This window comes from Dermacentor albipictus, chromosome 6 (assembly GCF_038994185.2).
Source record: "Dermacentor albipictus isolate Rhodes 1998 colony chromosome 6, USDA_Dalb.pri_finalv2, whole genome shotgun sequence".
NCBI lineage: Eukaryota > Metazoa > Arthropoda > Arachnida > Ixodida > Ixodidae > Dermacentor > Dermacentor albipictus.
The window spans coordinates 94968486-94988093 of NC_091826.1; the positions used below are offsets into that span (position 1 = coordinate 94968486).

At 48.2% G+C, this 19608-nt stretch overlaps 1 protein-coding gene across 1 annotated transcript in view; it reads right to left on the minus strand.

Moving 5' to 3' along the window:
- Window positions 1–19608, minus strand: part of LOC139061294 (calcium-activated chloride channel regulator 1-like) — a 180727-nt gene that overhangs the window by 72531 nt on the left and 88588 nt on the right. Inside the window, exons 6-7 of the mRNA XM_070541067.1 lie at window positions 15578–15805; window positions 287–574 (exon numbers count right to left, since the gene is read on the minus strand). Coding sequence (XP_070397168.1) covers window positions 287–574; window positions 15578–15805 — 516 coding nt within the window. The remainder of the gene's footprint in view (window positions 1–286; window positions 575–15577; window positions 15806–19608) is intronic.

A 19608-nucleotide genomic window follows, 5' to 3' on the forward strand; every position in this document is an offset into this window, starting at 1 on the left:
ATTTCTAAAAGCCGAACTCTAGCATCATTACGCCTCACATTGCCTCGAACATGCCCAACTCACCTTCAGCTTGGGCTACAAGTGGATACTGTGTGCTTCATTTAAATCTATCTGCACACGAAAAGAACAGGCATCTAGATTTATCGAACTTTTCTAGTGGCACCGAGAGCTTGTCTGACTATAGATTTTTCCCTCTGGCGAAAACACTGCACAAAGGCTTTGAAGCAACTGGGCATCCAATACCGTTCATGTTGCATGGTGTAATCGTAGGTAACATGATACTGACCGACTGATGATATGTGCGCTCGTGCGCGTGACTGTTGGCGCCTTCAACGTCGGTTCTCACTGCGTTCCCAAGGAGATCAGTAAAGAAGTAGCTTTGCCCTTTCGTTTCTGCAGCCAGTTTCTCAAGCCTATCTTCGGCATTATCACCCATCGCCATAGTTACAACTTTGACCTTTGACGCCAACAGCTGCGGCCAGACGTCTTCTATGGAGGGGTACTCATTCTCCATGTCATCGGTGAAAAGCACAATTACTGCGCCTTCCGGAGTCTCGCTGGAAGTATTCAGAACCTGGGCATAAGAAACATTATGCAGATTTCATGCACAGTGGGAATCGATGTAAGCGAAGCTTTTCGTGCTGGATGCTGTGATTGACGATAATTAGCAATGGTTTGTACATATACATCCCTCTATCTCAGTGTTCAGTTATGACAGGAATGAACCTAATTGGGTGAGTACTTCACCGTGTAATTGCTTAGTTTACGCTTCACTCACTGCGTGAAAGGTGCATTACCTGTGTGACGTATGGAGTATCTTTTTAACGGGGCCTCCAAAAGATCAAATTTACAAATTTGGCACAGAAAAATTGACTGCACTAAGAGGAACAAACCTGGGGAAACGCGATCTCGTGCGCCAGCTCAAAGCGGTTCAAATGTCGCACCGAAGTGTGCCGCGCACCGTGGCGTTTAAAAATGGCGGTCGGAGGCCGGTTTGTTCATTGTTGTCGCTTGCGGTTTTCTTCGTTATGGCGTGGTCTTTAGTTTTTTGCTTGTGTATGTCGTAAGTTAACGATTTGTACTAAAAGATCATTTATTATTAAAAAGAAAACGAGACATTCACTCAATTGTCGCCATTGCCACAAAGGAATCCCATACGGGTTCCTCGAAAGAAAAGCATCGTAGTTGATGAAAAATTTGTCCAGGTCCGGTGCTCCAATCCGAAATCATCGTCCTTCTAGGGCAGCCGATTTACCATCTGGGCTAACCAGGTGGCTAGCAGATGCCAGGGCGAAACCGAATTTGTTAACAAATCGAAGTCAAGAGTTTGACGTAATAGTCCTTTGCGGAAAAGAACTATTACGTAAAACTGTTGCTTTTGCTTACGTGGTCGTGGTCGCCTCTGTTCGGGGTTTTAAAAATATCACTTACCGCGATGATGACACGGTCGTCCACAAAATAGAGCAGAAAGAGAACATTAGAAGTAATCGGTCTTCTGAGCAAACGTATTCACGGACGAACACAGAACACCAATGAGTCGCTCACCCAACTCATCTGGTGCCGCTGCCCTAAGAAAACTTTGTCAGTGCTTACACGTTGAAAACAGCAACTAACAATGCTGTAGCCTACTACAATGACGGTAATAGCTCTTCGGTAAAGCTCATCTGGAGGCTCATGGAATATTTCTACGTCTGTTTGGTAGTATTGCCCTCTACAAGATAGACAAAGAGCCTGTTGACAGGGCAGAATTCCTTTACTCTCCTGACAGGACGACGGATAAAAAGGAACACTAACTACTGCGTTGGGAAGACTTGCGGGAGAGTCAGCAATGAAACGTATTTTCCTAGGGCAATTGGAGCATCCACAAGGAGCATTCGAACATGAAACTTCATTTTTCCTGAATTGCAATTTTCCTTAATTTTTGAAATTTAATCTGCCTTTCCTCAGAAAATATTTGTCCCATTCCAGTGACACTTTGTACATGTGCACTACAACCAGTTATAAATATTCCGAACTAAAAAAATCTCTGATGATATGAATGATAACACTGGAAAAATTTACACTGCAAAGAACCCCCCTTGTGGCTTTGTGCAAGCAGAGATATATATTTTTCGGTAGAATCCCCAAAGTGGATATGATATTTTTTTAGATCAGATGTAATCTAGGACTACTTAGAATAACCGTGTGTAATATGATCACATTCCTCTGCGTGGTTGCACAGAAAAGGTACATCAAATTATTAAATACGCTACAATTTTGGGAGTGGGCCACAGGAAAGGTTAACCATCTGACACAAAGTGCCTTGTATTGTACCTACGAGCATATTTTGTAAGCGCGTGAAATTTGATGCGAATATATGTAGCCGTCTCTAAAACATTATCTTAAAATGAACATGTACCATTTACCCTACCATACCTTCATAAGGCGCTATGTTCTTATACTACACATACTTGCTTTTCTCCACCTATGCATGACTTTGTAAGCGCGAAGAGAACATTTGATCTTTTTATTGTTTTACATTATAAGGATGGGTAACAACTGTATCATCTCTCTCAGCTGTACAATTTGTGGGGACGAGGGACTTGTGGAGCTTTCTTGAAGCTTTTCCATTCATAGCATTCCTTATATAGTGAGTCAGTCAAAAATTTGACTTCAAGCAAGAACATCTCTTTCCAAGTTGATGGCGAGAATGTGCAGCTGAAGCTAATTTTTTGCGCAGCACATAGCTGCCATCTTGTGTAAGGTAGCAAAGGACCCATTGTTCGTGATACCAATAGGCGCATCACTAAAGAATATTCGACAAGCTCGCCCACTTTCCCCGTTTTTCACATGCCATAGGGTGTAGTAAGGTGTTACACCATGACAAGAAAGCTTAAGCACCAGTAACAGGGCAATAACAATCAGTATGGGGTAGGTTAACAGCCGACTATTAAGGATGAAAAACACCAAACCTATAACTAACGAACCAAAACGAAAGCATGCGGTAAGCCGCAGTAAGGGTCTGTAAATATGTGCATCTCTCTCCTCATACTTCTCACGCATGCGTAAAGAAATGTACGCCCTGTGATGGCGTACTAGCTATTGCGTTGCGCTGATAAGCTTGAGGACGTGGGGTAGAATCCCGACCCCGTCAGCCGCGTTTCAACGGGGGCGAAATGCCAAAACCATCCGTATACCGTGCATTTGGGGCACGGTAAAGAAACCCGGGTGATAAACATTAAGCCGCAGTCCCTCACTGCGCCGCGCCTGATAATCACATCACGGTTTTGACATTTAAGGTCCCAGAAAGATCAATATAAATAAACAACGCATACTGCATCAGCATAACGCTTACACACATCATTACAGTGCATAACACGTTCCGCAGCACCCTGACCGCCATATAATGCTACGCATATGTAGGAATTTTCCTTCAGGGAGGTACCGCCTAACTTTTTCTGAATGTTTGCATGATTATAAATATACTTCCTCGATAAGTTTTTTCGGCCGCTACAATTTATGTAAATGTGGCGTGCTGTATGCAGCAAATAGCGTCCTAAGCTCAACTTCTCTTGCTACTCTGTGAATAAAAACGGGAAACGAATTTTAACATGAAAGAAGAATACATGACGTGAGTACAAAATCACATAGGAAATAGATAAAGAAGAGGAAGCTCCTAAATTCTGAGATGAGGATCACAGCTGCTCCATATACACGGGGAAAGCTAAATGTCCCACCTTTTACGCTTAACATATTGAAGTAATACTTCTATACTTAGACAGATGTCTATACTCTCACATTTTCTGTATGGGGTACTACTGGCGTGGTATGTACCACTTAGTTCGCCAGTACGTCCGGTCCTGCCTCATATGCCAACGACGCAGGACGCCAACTCAACAAGCCACAGGCCCCTTGCAATCTTTACCATGCCCAGCGCACGCGTTCGACCGCGTCGGCATCGACCTATACGGTCCGCTTCCTAACACCCCAAGCGGCAACCGCTGGGTTATTGTTGCTATCGACCACCCCACGCGGTACGCCGAAACTTCAGCCATAGCATCTGCACAGCAAAAGAGGTCGCCACCTTATTTCCTTCAAAACCTCATTTTACGCCATGGAGCACCTCGAGAATTACTGAGCGACCGCGGCTGCTTTTTTTTCTCAGACGTCATTGCAGCATTGCTAAAGGAGTGTCACATCATTCACCGCACTACCACGGCATATCATCCTCAAACTAATGGGATGACAGAGCGTTCCAACCTTACCCTTGGCGACACGTTGGCCATGTATGTTTCCTCTGACCACTTGAATTGGGATCGCATTCTGCCTTTCGTCACCTACGCTTACAATACCGCCACGCAAAGTACCACTGGGTTCTCCCCTTTCTTTCTCCTTTGTGGACACGAACCTTCATACACTATGGACATGATTCTGCCTTACTGATCAGATGTTTCGGAGTGCACGACTGTTTCTGGTGCGGCTGCTTATGCTGAAGAATGTCACCAGCTCGCTCGCTTGTTCACATCCCAGGACCAGTAACGCCAAAAGCATGGCCCCGATTCATCTTATGCGGCTACGTGCTTTGCTCCTGGCCCGCTGGTCTGGTTGTGGGTGCCCTCTACTCCTCTAGGCCTTTGCTCTAAGCTGCTCTCCAAGTACCACGGTCCTTTTCGGGTACTCAAACAAGCATCCGCGTTCAACAACCTCATCGACCCAACGGAAGCGCCTTCCCACCAGCGTCGTCGCGGTCAGGAAATTGCCCACGTCTCCCGGCCCAAGCTGTGCCATGACCCCCGTGTGTTTTCCTGTCCTTAGGTCGCCAAGATGGCTGCTCTTTCGGTGGGGAGTGATTGTACTCAAGGCACTGGGCAGTGGGCATGGTGGTAGTGAAAGAGAAGAAGATGACGATGAGTGCTTGCTATGCCGTTTCGCTATAGTGCCGACCTGGTTAAGCCTACTGCTGCAACCTAGGACTAGTGCTGCTGGGCGAACACCCACGTTGCAATATATATATGTATATATATATATATATATATATATATATATATATATATATATATATATATATATATTGCGACGAATTGCATTGTCGGTCACAACGATGTGGAACGCTAGGTAAAGGCACTGCAAGGGCTGTCCGTAGCACGGGGCTCACCCGCGATCAAGGTATGCTCCTTCCTCTTCCTCGTCAGTCGGCACGTACACAGGGGTGCGTCTACTTCATTACAATGCCCCGGGGTCAAAGCGTACCCATCCTGGCGACTCAGAGTGCGAAGAAGATGAGTGGGTCGTAATAGGGTGTCAGGCGGTTGGCGTGTACTGTCTCTCGGCCACCACGACGCAGGTCTGGTGACACTGTGAGCCGCTCGACAATGTAGCTGAGCGGTGAAGTGGCCTCGATGATACGGTACGGCCCGTGATAATGCGCCAGGAGTTCAGAAGAAAGTCCAGGAATGTGGGCTGGTATCCAAAGCCACACAAGTGAACCAGGAGCAAAGTTGTGCGGTGGTTGATGAGATGGTCATTTCTTGTCTTTTGACATGCTTGTGTCTCACTAGTCAGGGCACGTGCCAGCTGAGGGGCAATCTTCAGAATATTTGGCGACTTCGGAAAGCGGAGTATACTGTGTAGCGTCAGGTTGGGACGGCAATATGGTGTCCAATGGGCATGAAGGCTCACGGCCATACATAAGGAAAAAGGGGGAGAAGCTGGTGGTCGCTGGCGTCGTGGTGTTGTATGCGAACTCAACAAAATGGAGTACGGTGTCCCAGTTGGAGTGATCTGATCAAATGTACATCCGCAACATGTCGCCAAGAGTGCGATTGAACCACTCGGTAAAACTGTTGGTTTGGGGATGGTACGTGGTCGATTTGCGGTGAATTATCCTGCACTCAGCGAGGAGCAACGTTACTAGACTAGCTTCAGTTCTAAAACTCCCCGCCCGCGCGCTTACAGCCGCTGTCGCCACTTCTGTGACAGCCGCCAGAGGGCAACGCTGTTCCATCGGGCTACACTGCAGACGCCTCGTCACAGCCTTTATCTCGTGCGGACGGGCAGAGGGCGCGTGTTTCACGCTCACTGGCGTTCTCCCTTGTCCGAATTAGTGATACCAAGAGAAAGCGGTATCCACCTACAGCAATAAGATTTATCGCGCCAGTTCGTTAATACTGAAAGAAGGGTAAACTGCACGAAAGGAAGAAACGCATACAGCGAAGCGCACAAGCTGCGTTTCTAAATGTCGTGTGTTTCTACCTGTCGTCTTAATGTTTCGCGCAGTTTAGGCTCACGAGCGTGAATATCTGGCCAAAGTGCGTGATTGTAGGATGATTTTCATCCCCACCGAAGCTTCTCACCACGCCAAAGAAGCGCTACAAAAAGAAAGATGAGGTCGGTCTTTGTTCACACAAGCCACAATAAAAAAAGTCGGATTTTTCATTCGGTGAAGTTGCTTAATCAGTGACGCTAAAACTTGTGGCCCCTGTGTTTATCACTGGGTTAATCCCGAGGGTTCAATAAAGTATTTATCAATTATGAGGTTGCACACACAATCGGCTGCGAGAGAGAACGACGTCACTGACAGTATGCCCGTAGTCCACAGTGGTCGCTTGCGTTAGATGTCTCGAGTTTGCTCGGCGGCGTGGTTAGCAACCTTCGCCTGCGATTTGCCGCTTGTGATTCTTTGAAATTAGGTTTCTTCGAAATTAAATCTTTCCGTTACGTAAGACCATGGGTGGCTCATACTCCCTTAAGCAATGGCTGATACCCCCGTAAACGCGGCCTTCCCATTACGACGACAGAAGTGAAGTGAAATTCTACGCTGGAAAGATGAACGGCCACACAGCCAGCTGTGGAAGACGATGACGAACGCGGGAGCAGTGGCAGGAGCGCGTGCCGTTGATTTCGCAGAGAGTTCCCGGTCGGCACGATGAATCGCTCTGTTTCACGCCGAGCGAAGCGTCGCATTGCTGGGAGCACCGAAAAAATGGTGCGCCGAACTGTTGAGATCGCTCCGATAGCGGCCTATTCAGCCAGGTACGCAGCACATCGGCATCGTCTGCTGATATTCTTAAAAAACTCGGCGAAGGCTAAAGTTCCACGGATGACATGCTTGCTAAAATTCGCTGTTAACAACGAACCACAGAATACACCAACGCTGCACCGCGTGCTTAGTCCGGCCCGCCCGCGTAGCCGGCTAATGAGGAAGTGAAGCTGGGCGCGACTGCAGCGCCACGAAAGCGCGAGCGGGTGGCGGTTCCGCGCAACGGCGCCGAGTTTTAAAACTGAAGCTAGCCTAGTAACGTTGGCGAGGAGGGCTTGGACGCCCTCTGACAGGAAGACATGGCCTCTATCAGTAATTCTCGGGGAGCACCGTGGCGAAGAATCAAACTGCGAAGGATGAAACAAACAACGTCACAGGCGGTCGCTGCTGGCAGAGCTGCAGTCTCAGCGTAGCGAGTAAGGTGGTCTACGCCGACAATAATCCACCGATTTCCACACCCGCCACATGGAAGCGGGCCGTAGAGGTCGATGCCGACGCGGACGAAATGACGAGATGGGCACGGTAGCGACTGCAACGGTCCAGTTAAACGCTGGGTAGGTGTCTTGCCCTGTTGGCATGTATTAGAAGACTGAATGTACTTTTGCATAAAGTTGTACATACCTTGCAAATAATAGCGTTGGCGCAACCGTGTGTAAGTTTTGAGGACGCCGGCATGAGCGCTGAGGGGATCAGCGTGAAAAGACGCGCAGATGTCAGAGCGCATACGACGAGGTATAACAAGGAGCCATTTCCGACCGTCGGGCATGTAGTTGCGGCGATATAGAATGTTGTCCCACACGGAAAAGTGGGTTGCTTGGCGACGCAGTGCTCGTGTCGAAGGTCCGGCAGACAGAGCGGCAAGGTAGTCAAGTAGTATTAGAAGTGTTGAGTCCTTGCGCTGGTCTGTGAGCATGTCAGTGATGGCCAACGGTGACAGTGTGGACGAGGAAAGTGACAAAAACGCCATACCAGGCGTCAGTGGGGAGCGAGGGAGCGAATAAGTGTCGGAGTGCTTGCGGCCGGAGCGGTACATGACGCGGATGTCGTACTCTTGCAAGGGAAGCGCCCAACGTCCCAAGCGTCCCGACGTGTCTTTCAAGGAAGAAAGCCAACAAAGGACATGGCGGTCAGTAACTTCGGCGAAAGAACGACCGTAAAGGTATGGGCGAAACTTGCTTAGTGCCCAGATGATCGTTAGACACTCCTTTTCTATGACGGAGTAATTTAATTCTGCTTTCTTTAGAGTACGGCTCGCATAGGCGGCGACGTATTCATCATAGCCACCTTTCCGTTGCGCTAAGACCGCGCAAAGGCCAACTCCGCTGGCGTCAGTATGAATTGCGTGGGAGCATCAGGATCGTAGTGGCGAAGAATCGGTGGTGAGGTCAACAAGTGGCGCAACTCCTGAAATGCTGGATCACATTAAGGTGACCACGCTGCTATGCCGTTACTGGTGGAAAGTAAACTTGTCAAGGGCGCCATGATGGATGCGAAATTGCGTACGAAGTGACAAAAATAGGAACATAAGCCAATACAACTTCTGAGGGTTTTGATAGACATGGGCTTTGGGAAGTCTGCAACGGCGCGGAGCCTGTCTGGAACCGGGAGGACGCCGTCTTTCGACATAACGTGACCCAAGATGGTTAGCTTACTCGCAGCAAAACGGCACATTTTGAGGTTAAGCTGTAGGCCGGCAGATGCGAGACAGCTCAGAATCTCATGCAGGCGAGAGAGGTGTGTCGGAAAATTGGTTGAGAAGACGACGATGTCGTCGAGGTAACATAAACAGGTCTTCCATTTGTGGCCGCAAAGGATGCTGTTGATCGCACGGTCGAAAGTAGCAGGTGCGTTACACTGCCCGAAGGGCATGGCGTTAAACTCGTAGACGCCAATTGAATGAATGCTAAATAAAGATTGATTGATTGATTGATTGATTGATTGATTGATTGATTGATTGATTGATTGATTGATTGATTGATTGATTGATTGATTGATTGAACCCGGATGCACGGGAGATGAAAAGGGAGCTGTCGGCGATGGTGGCCGTAGAAGCACGGCTGCATAACTGAATGGGAGCAACGTAGGATGAGTGGCAAAGGCGGTATGGGACAGCGGCACACTCAGAGGACTGGCTGGGAGGGGGGGGGGTCGTTGTAGCTCGAGGAAGCGCTTCGGATATCTAAGTCCGGATGGTGTGCTGCAGCATTGGAGGCAAAGCTGCCGTGGGTGCGTCGCCGTGAGGCAGCAGCGAGAGCTACCTGGCCACCTCTTCACTGATAAAATCTTTGACATGCTGTTAGAGGGTCGAGTTGGTCATGTCGGGAGAAAGAGCGATGCTCGAGACGGAATCAGCGTTCTGAATGTTCTGGCACGTGATGGAACGTTGGTGGCGCAGCTCGTCAAAGCGCTGGCAGATGCTAATGAGGACGGATACGCTAACGGACACTTTAGCTTCTAAATTTGATTCCTTCCAAGGATTTGGTCTACAGGATAACGTTGACACATTAGTCTATGCATTTGAGCGCATCGTAAAACTACGGATTGGTAATTTTGTTCCCCTCAAGACAAAAAAGAGAAATCCTAAGATACCATGGATAAATCGAAGCATACTGCTCATATCACATTGTCGTCTTCGCCTATTGAAAATGGCATGTAATCCTGACAATATCATTCCTCTTAACGCTGCTAAGAAAGAACTACGTATCAAAACGAAAACAGCAAAAAACATTTATTTTCAAGTTGAACTAGCACACTTATTACATTCGAAGCGGCGCAAATTCTGGACTTCTATCACACCAACTAAAACTGCTGCAGTTTCCTAGATGACACGCCTATTTTTCTGATCCCTCCGATATAGCTAGTGCTTTTGATGTTTACTTCCAATCAGTGTTCACGTTTGACAACAACTCTCTCCCGGTTCTCACAAATACTATCATCCTCATCACCATCATCAACGGTGGGCTTGGGGCCCATGTGTAACGGTGATGATCACGGGCCAGATGATGGGCGCACGTATCCGAGCTCGAGCGTATGTTCGAATTCTTGCCTCTGAGCCATCTAGTAACGGTCCGGAGCAAGACGATGAGGACTTGCAAGAACTGGTACAACCTAAACCTGATGGGTTACGTCATGCACGGCGTCTTCAAAACAAGGCACACGGAAGAGATTTGTAAACTCTTCGAGAAATGAAGAACATGGTGGGGAGGTTTTGGCATGTGCTTGTACGCGCCGTAAGATTGGCAAACGTGATGTGACGCCTCCAACCGATAGGTCAGTCTCGGAATCCAGGAGACGGTTACGGTGGAAATCGACCACAAGCTTAAAATGCCAGAGTAAATCCACAAGAATATTTGCCACACGCTTCGCGCTATCAAAACGATCCATCTTTGTGTTCTTCGCAAGCCGATGTCAAGGGTGACAGTCTTTTGTCCGTAGGCCCATATGTTTGTACTGTTCACGGCGGTAACAGGTGGGCTTGTGAGGCGTCGGCGGCGGTCGTCCATCGTAGGAGGCATTACGCACCCCTCTGCCCCAGTGTCCATGAGATAACACATCTTATTGAAGGTGGGTGATGTGAAATAAGCGGCTGGTGTTGGGCAGGAAGACGCCTGGAGACAACTGATCCACCTAAATGAAAATCTACGATCTATCAAGCGAGGCCTTATAGCGTTCCGATGTCCCTTGTTGGTTCACTCATCCAGAGGAGGTGCCGCGTCGGAGATTTCGCGTTGGCGTATACTTTATTCTGTCTCTAGCCGTCCTCTCGCACCAGCATTACACCGCCACCTAGCGGTCCTTGTGCCAATGCGGTGCATGTGACAGTCGCTGTGGTACCGTACGGAACTTCATAACGCGTTTCGTCAGCAACTCTGAGCAGACTGCTTTTAACTGGGCACCCCTCCTAATTTATTACGCTAGATAAATGGCCTTTTCATCAAAAACTATTAGACTTCATGCATCAAACTTTTTTGTATCTGAGAACATTTCCAATTCATTCGAATTCAAGAAACCTTCACAAAAAAACTTAGTGTTATCCATAAAGGCATAACTTTAAACCACGCAAACTTCGGTTAACCTAGAAACACAAAAATCTCCCCAAACCTCTCCAATTTCCAGCACGTCAGGTCATGGCCTGGGTCAAATGCAGGTGTCGACAGTTCCAAATGATAACTTACACCTTAGATGCTCTAGGACACTCCTAGGGCCCTATAACGTAAAACTATTCCAATATATTTCTATTCCAATCTCCTGACGTCAGATTTGCGTAACCACCGACGCAAGCACCGGGCGGTCACCCGCAGGGTTGTCTGAACAGACCAGTCAAACGCTCTCATCGTTCATAGGAAGTCACTTTTGTTTGCGTGAAAAACGAATAACATCGCCCACACTAAGCGGCTTGTCGTATCTAATTGGCTGACAAGAGGCGAGGAGAACGCTCAAGTGGAGAGGGATTTACTGGGGCAGAGCCAGTGCACTGAAAATCGATAACCGGATGAAGAGGGTGGTGCTGGCGTCTGCGAGTGGTCGGCTTTCCCTTACTTAGCTTGTGGTGGCTGGTGGAAAACCACGGCGCCATGCAACGGAAGCTTAAGAATCACGCTAAAACTGACCCTCAGCAAAGAAGAGTTGGCAGAATTAGGTGGTAAACGTGCCGAAAGGGCTCGAAAACGTTACACGGCCACGCAAGAAGCTTTATTATGCGCAATTACAGCCATGCTCTCCGGCAGGTGCGAGTAGCCAGCGTCTCCGCGATTGGCGACAGCTATCTTTTATTCCTTTGAGAACGGGGCAGCCTGCGGCTATTCCGAAGAAAATTCAGTTTTGTTCGGCATATTAATGCGTCTTTATCGCGTACACGTCACTTTGGCGCGGTGAGTTTGTGCGGTTTTGTGACGTCGCTTGACAGGCAGGTGAAGTGGGTGCAGCCCGAAAACTTTTTACCAATAGCCGAGGGCTAATGGCGAAAAGAGGTCGAATCAGAAATAACTGATTTTCTTTTTGCTGTCAAATCATGCGTAATCAGTGTGTACACATCATATCAGATGGGGAAGTATCGCGGCTTTTGTGACGTCGCGTGACCGACAGTCGAATTGGGCGTGGTCGAAAAACGTTTTTGACCAATCGTGGAGGGCTGATAGCTGAATTGGAATAGAAAAGTTTGGAATAGTTTTACGCAATAGCACCCCTAGTCTTAATGAGCGTGCTCGACTAAGCACATTCCTAATCGTAACACGCAACATCGATGCTTCGAGCAAAATGAGCTTGCGGAAAATTCCTACACCAACACGACAAACCAAATATAGGCGCCTGAGCATTGGTTTTCCTTTCTGCATCCCACAAAACTCCCTATGAACATGCATATAATGCACTACTTTTGCACTAACGACACCTTTATATTTTCCGTTGTTTCCCTGTGTTGTCCGCGAGTTGAACTAGCCATATCAGTAACTAGCCCGCTATCAGAACCTAATTTCTTCAACTTATAGATATGATAAAGTGACTAAAAAATTTATTTTGATTCACAATTATCCGCATCTTCATTTACATAAATTATACCGAAAATTGGTGCTTTTATTCTTTACGTTTATCTTTCGTTAACATTGTTGAATTCATTACCAATATGTAGCCAGTGTACTGGAGACACTACTTTTCATTTTCGATGTCAACTATGTGGAAACAAATATCGTTTTAGATATATACATATACCGTTCATGCTAAATTAGTTTGCATTGAAATAGTTGCACATATGTACATAATTCATGCTTCATTGTATACACCAAACTTCGTTAATCATATGTCTGTCTACTATGTCTTAGAAGTGAGAGTGGATATATTGTGGAAATATTGAGACTGTAAATAAATAAACAAGTAAATAATCGTTCCATTGTAACAAAGCCGCAGTTTCGCCAGAAAGGTGAAGGATCAGTTGCGACAGCAAATTAGTCGACAGCAATGTGAACTTGTTACCGGCCGTACAGCATGTTACGGCCGTATAAGCTTGATAACATAGGCGTACTTACACATTTAGAAGCATGCTGTCACGTTCGCAGAAGCCAACTTGAAGATATCTCACTCGATGACCGCGGAAATTCACTGTCAAAACGCTGTTAAGCGCGGAAACGTGGCAGCATCAGCGAGCGAATAGACCTTCGTGCAGCCGCTCTTATCAACGCGAAGTACGCCGCGAAAGGACAGTGCAGCAGGGCTTCTGTAGTCGTCGCACATAGGTTTAACGATACAGCAACCCGGCGGCATGTATGGACAACATATCCTCTTGGCGCAGGGGGGTCAGAGCGGCGCGCCCATTGGCTCTCGCCACAGGCCACTTCCACTATGATGGCGGCACCCCGGGCCACGGCCTCCGACTTTGCCTCTGACATTTAGGTTTATTTACACTCCGACGATGGCCTGCCACCACGCTTAACGCGATGCAGCAGAGGGCACTGACACCCATTTGATTATTGGAGCGCCGAACATTTCCTTTGTGGTGTATCCGAGGAACGTGAAGCAACTTCAAATGCTTCATGAAATGCCTATCCAACACTGCGCAAGGGTTGTGTGCAGGCTTTTGACAACGCTACGCCAGCCTGTCAAACACCTGGCGATCCATTTTCAATGACGCTAAAAAAGCACTCGTGTGGAAAGTGGACACGCGCCCCAGCGAGAAGGAAGAAGACGCCGGCTGGATTATGGAGCTATGTGTTGAGGCCACAACAATAACGACGACACAGCAAGTTTTTGTTCCAATTCAAAGTGCATATTTTCCAGCACGCTAGTATGGTCAGGTATGTCACGCAAGAGGTGTGGTCAGGCAGCAAGAAAGTACTTATGGATTGACGCACGCATTGAAGGCTTATGGACGCACACCTTCAAGTATATGCGCGATTCTCATTCTGTGTAGAATGTACACAGTAAGTCTGTGCGGCGCGGAATTGTTTTGGAAAAGTGCGTGCTCCGCGTAACGTATGCAGCGTTAAGTCTTACCTGATCGTACTAGTGTTCTCGGAAATATACACTTAGAACTGCGACACAAACTTACCGTGTCGTCGATGTTGTTCTGTCATCAACACGTGGCCCCGTGATCACGCTGCCGTCTTCTTCCACTTCGATGGCGCCTGTCTGCATTACGCATGAATGTTTTTTCAGCGTCCTTAAAAACGAACCGACGCGGCTTTCGGCAGCGAGGTGTAGTGTTGTCAAATGCCTGCACAGAAGCTTAGCGCAACGTTGCACAGACGCTTCATGATGCATTTCAAGTTGCTTCACGTGCTTTGCATACAGCACAATGCAATGCGCGCTCCTATCACCAAATCGGTGTAAGTGCACACTGCTGCATCATAGAACTGCATCGCGTTCACCGTGTCGGCAGTCCAGCGGCGGAACGTAAGCAAACCTAAATTTTGGAGTCAACGGCAGAGACCGTAGGGGCCGCCATGCTAGCGGAAGTGGCTTGCGGCGAGAGCCAATAGGCACCCAGCTCTGACTGCGCCTCCCCCTCCCCCCCGCCCCAATCCCACCGGCGTCTACGGAATATATCTTCAGTATACGCGGCCGGGCGCGCTCGGCCAACCGCGCTGCCTGGAGAAGAACACGCCTTCCCCTTTCTCTGCCCTCCCCTGAAGCTTTGAGCGCGACAGAAGCTGACACGCTACCGTCTTGCTTTCCGCGGTTGAGTGCACGAGATTGAGCTGCAATCGCCGGCGCACCATCGCACGCTTTCAACCGCATATACACAATAGCGTGCTCGGCAATGCTTTTATCGCACTTGCACTTTTACGGAACTTCATGGCGACAGCGACGCCGACTGCAGAAATGAGCCTAGGCTGTCCACATAATTGCTATCATAATAATAAGCGCGCTACCATAGGGATCTAACCTTCTGGCAGAGACCTTCGCTTTAAGTCAGCTGGCCAGAGTGTTGGATGCTTGTAGCGTGCTCATAGTGAAGGAAGGAGTAATTACGCACTGAACTTACTGCTACCTATCGAACATAGGATTAACATAAATATATATAAAGATCCGCCCAAATGCTGTAAAAAGCTATTCCTGGTGCGTACCTTGTAATACAGGGTTTCAAAATTGTAACACAGGTGAAATATAGTGTACGAATTCAACCGGGGGCTGTACGACGTGGCAGATGATCTTGAAACTCGGTAAGCAATACAACTGCTGCGCATTGAGACGGAATAATACTGCACAAACAATAGTTCAGAGACCCTAGTAAACCAAGCAAATATGATGGATTTCAGCCGGGTGCCTGTTGGTTTTGGGAAAGCACATTTCTAATCCCCGTGAGGTATACCCAAGAAACCCAATGAGAACTCGTGTATCTGGTCTATTGCGTCAGGTTAGCTACTACATTCCGTACATAGAGGAAGCGTTCGATTTCGTTATTAGTAATTAGAACTAACAGGCCCAAGAAAATGATATTGGTAGTTATCGTTGGACGCAAACGCTGTTAATTTCTATAGGAATGATTAAAAATATCACTGTTTATATTGGACATTTCCTGCTTGAATTTTGAAAAGACGGGTAATGCAAGACTGCCTAAATGCGTACCTCCAGAGCACGCTGAAGTCCACACCCAATGCAGGTACGAGCCACCGCCGACATGTTCTTTACAGCATCTCGAAAGCCTTCTACCGTTTGGTGATTGACAGCCATCATGGGGTGCAGGACCTTTGCGACGGTGCTGAACGTGACGATGGCGAGCTGCAACAAGTCGTCGAGCAAACTCGGGAGGAAGCCGTCGAGAACATCTTTTAGGGTTTCCAGTCTTTTGTGTTCCTGCAACGTAGACGACATTAAATTCAGAAATTGTCCGGCATATGCGGTCGTCTAGGAAGGCGGGAATATAATTGATTTAATTCAATTGGGCATCACTATTGCAACAGAAAGTTCCCTACAAAATAAAAAAGCGAGGACAGGTCGTGCGGCTTATTGAGAAGCACTAAAGGCACCTCCACATGTAGCTCTAAAGGCAGTTATACACCAATAAAGTCACCACCCTTTGCAGTCCGTGAAGACGGTCGAACGGCGAAGCTGTGTTAGTTACGCCGAGTGGAGCACAATGCAAGTAAAACTTCGCAAGCAGTCTATGATCTAAATATTTTGTTTCACCATTATTTATGCTCGTTTTTGCTTTTGCGTGCATCACGTGGTGAGCATGCATTAGGAGTTCTTCTTTTTAAGGTTCTCCCAGTGCTTATTTTTTGCGCGTGAGGTTTCTGCAGCGCACAGCTCTGTACCGACCCTACGATGAGGAACTCGTTCACGAGTCAATTCTCGCTGACGCGCGCGGTAGGCAGCTTTTTCCTGAGAAGTACGCCCTACTCGTCGCCTTTCCATAGCTTTAGCTGCGATGGAATGAGTGGAACCCATAATCCAAAGCTCCTTGTAGTGGGCGCATGGTTCACAACTGGAGATGCGGGCGCGGCAATTGTTTTGATAATTGACGTCTTTGTGTTTCTTAATGAGGTTACATGAACATTCGGCTGCGACGGAGAGAACGACGTCAGTGACGGTGTCACCGCAGTCTGCTGCTGTCGTTTGCGTTCGACGTCTCAGATTGCTCCGTGGCGTGGTAGCAGCATCCACGCGGTATTGTCGTTTGGGAATGTTCAAAATTAAATGGCTGCAAAATAAATCTGTCCGTCACGTAAGACAATGAATGGCTCATACACCCGGTGTACGCGGCCTCCCCATAACAACAGCGAAACTATGTGCTGGAATGACGCCGACGCTCGATTCTTTGCTGCTGATGATGATAGTTTTAGCGAACTCGGATAACAACGGCACAGGGACCAAATAAAGGGCTTCATTGTAACGCAAGGAGAAATCACACGTCCAGAACAGCGCAATCAACTTCGATGTCAGTACCTCAATAGAAAAAATTACGGCAGACAAAATTTAGGGCGAATTAATTTTTTTTTTACTCTATACCTTGTCTGCTAAAACTGAGAAGAATTTTACATGACTGTTTTTCCAGAAAAAGAACACACTACACAATAACGTAAACTTCATTCATTCCCACCAAACAGTGAACAGGCATAATTCACAACTTAGCCCGAAAATTACAGCAAGGACCTGCCAATGTAGCGCCCTGGTGATGCACTGTTCAGCGGCCTCTGGGCCGCGTACCCACTACCTCTATATGAGCAGCAGACGACGTCATGGGCACAATTTTAGGCAGCGGTGTTTATTTCACGTACCCCTTAGGAATAGTCGAGAGTTCTTGCTTTGTGAAGAGTGCCCTGTGCCATGAGACTCCTGCACCCATCACGGGGGCTCACCATCAATCACGTCGGGGCACGGGAAAGGGACACCGTAAGCAAATGTATTTGAAACGACCTTACTATGATGTCTATAGAAGTGACATGATGGCTTCGGCACGCTAACCTTTACAATTTAAATTGGACTTGGCCACGCCACTGACCAGACAATAAAGTATATTTCCCTGAAATATTTAGGAAGTACAGTAAATACTCCACTCGTTGAATGATATATGTAACCAATCATGCGCGCTATATTCCGCTGGTGTCCAGAAACCCTAGTTCATTCTGCATCAACAGCAATTATGGAAACACATTTTATTCAGCCTTTGTAAAGCCATGAGACTCGGTTCGATTAGGCTACAGGATTCTGCCTTGTAATCTTCTTTTGATGGTCGCTTCTAACGCGCTTCGTGCAAACGCTTTGTTTTGCACCTGAGATATTTTTCTGGAAAACCTTTCCATGAGGTGCGCGGTTTGTGAATTTTGAATCTTTTAGAGCATGACACCACATCGAAGGCGACAGAGAATTTCCTTTTTTATATCGCAGTGAATTATTAGCCTACAGCTGAACCACTCTGTAAGCTTCCGCGGCACTGCGTAAAGTTTTAGGCAAGATCAAAGCTCACACCTTTTTTTCGTAGAGGAATCGGGTGGGTAACTGAGCGCCAGAAAACTGCGCGCTCACGCCTTTATTTATTCCTAGGGTCGTTCAGTTAGGCCGATGTGCCCGCGTAGACGCTACTGTGATAGCCTTAAAGGAGTACTGACACAAAAATTTGAAGTCGAGATAACTTGTGAGATCGATTTAGTGGGTCACACACACATCGTGTGTAAAATATCAGCGGCGAATATCGCTTAGAACATATTTAAAATCAATTTTAAAGTACGTGCGCGCAGCCAATCGTAAAACAGAGCACCTCGCGACATTGACATCACCCGGGTCTGTAAATAGCCAAGAAAACGCTACGTCATGTGGCTACGTCACGAATTTTCGTTGGCTACCATGCTGCTTATTCGGGACACACGGTGCGTGCATCCGAAAGATTGAGCGGCGCGTAAGCTCCGCCCAGATCCAGCCCTCCAGCTTGACTTCAGAGCCACGTCGAGAAACGCAATATAAACAACTCTCCACAACACTGCGTCGCTTTACGTGAACACTGCCAATAACGTTATGCCCCTGCGAGTGACAGAACACTTCACGACGGCGCGTCGTCCACTGACGACCCCGCTAACAGCCAGCGATAGGGCCGGTAGGCCTAGCTAGGCAGACGCCGCGGCCGACGGCGCTTACGATCCAACCCGAGCTCGTCGAAGAGCGCTTATGTTTGCCAAAACAATTAACACTGTACATTTAGGTCGCCCGTAATTAAATACAATGGGTTTACTCGACGCATTCGTTGCGAAGGGCAAACGTGCAAGCAAAGCGAGCAGCCTCGCTCAGACGGTCGGTGTGTGCTATCTGCCCGCGAAATGCCCTCGCGTCGCGTCTCCTGATCTCGCCAGTAGCTTAGTCCTAGTGTACTAGGCGTTGCTTTGAATAACAGGCACACGTCGAGATAATTTTACTGAACTGGTAACTATTTCGTGTCGGAAACAAACTGCAGCAGGCAAGGAAAAAAAAAAAACACTGCGAGAAACCGGCCAGCCAGCGCCGCCTCCGTGGAGGGAACGTCACATGCCAGCCGCGCTGTCATTGGCTGCGGCCAGACGACGGTGCGGTTGTCGGACGCGTCGGACTATGAAAATCTGCCCGGTTTGTCGCACGCCGGACGTCCGATCCGGCGCTTCGGCACGGCAAAACACCTCGATTCCGGCTGCCGTTCCGGCGCGTCGGACGCCGGATCGGACACCAAATCGGACCGTGTGTCTCCCGCTTCATCGTATGCCGCATGCCGGAGCATGCGGCGCCGCACGTCGGATCGGACGCCGAATCGTACCGTGTGTCTCCTGCAGTGCTCGCCGTCGCCGGCCGCAATATCCGAGTCGCTGCTCTCCAGTGGGTCAAATTGAAAGTGATTGGCCACGTCTAATACGGCGGCGACTCCCACATGCAGGAAATCGTCGCCGCTGGACGACGAAAACGAGGACGACGATGATGGCGAGGACATCGCAAACCACGTGCAGGCGTAGCAGACGACTAGCAACACGAAGCTCGCGTGCCGGCGCGCCGCACGCTGGCTGCTCGGCAGAGCATACGTCATGGCTTTTTGCGAACACGTGACCACTTTGTTTACACACCCGGTGAACCCTTTCGTTGCTCTCTGAAACCGAAACTGGGACTGGTCGCTACAAAAAAGACTGCAGATAATTACCTGT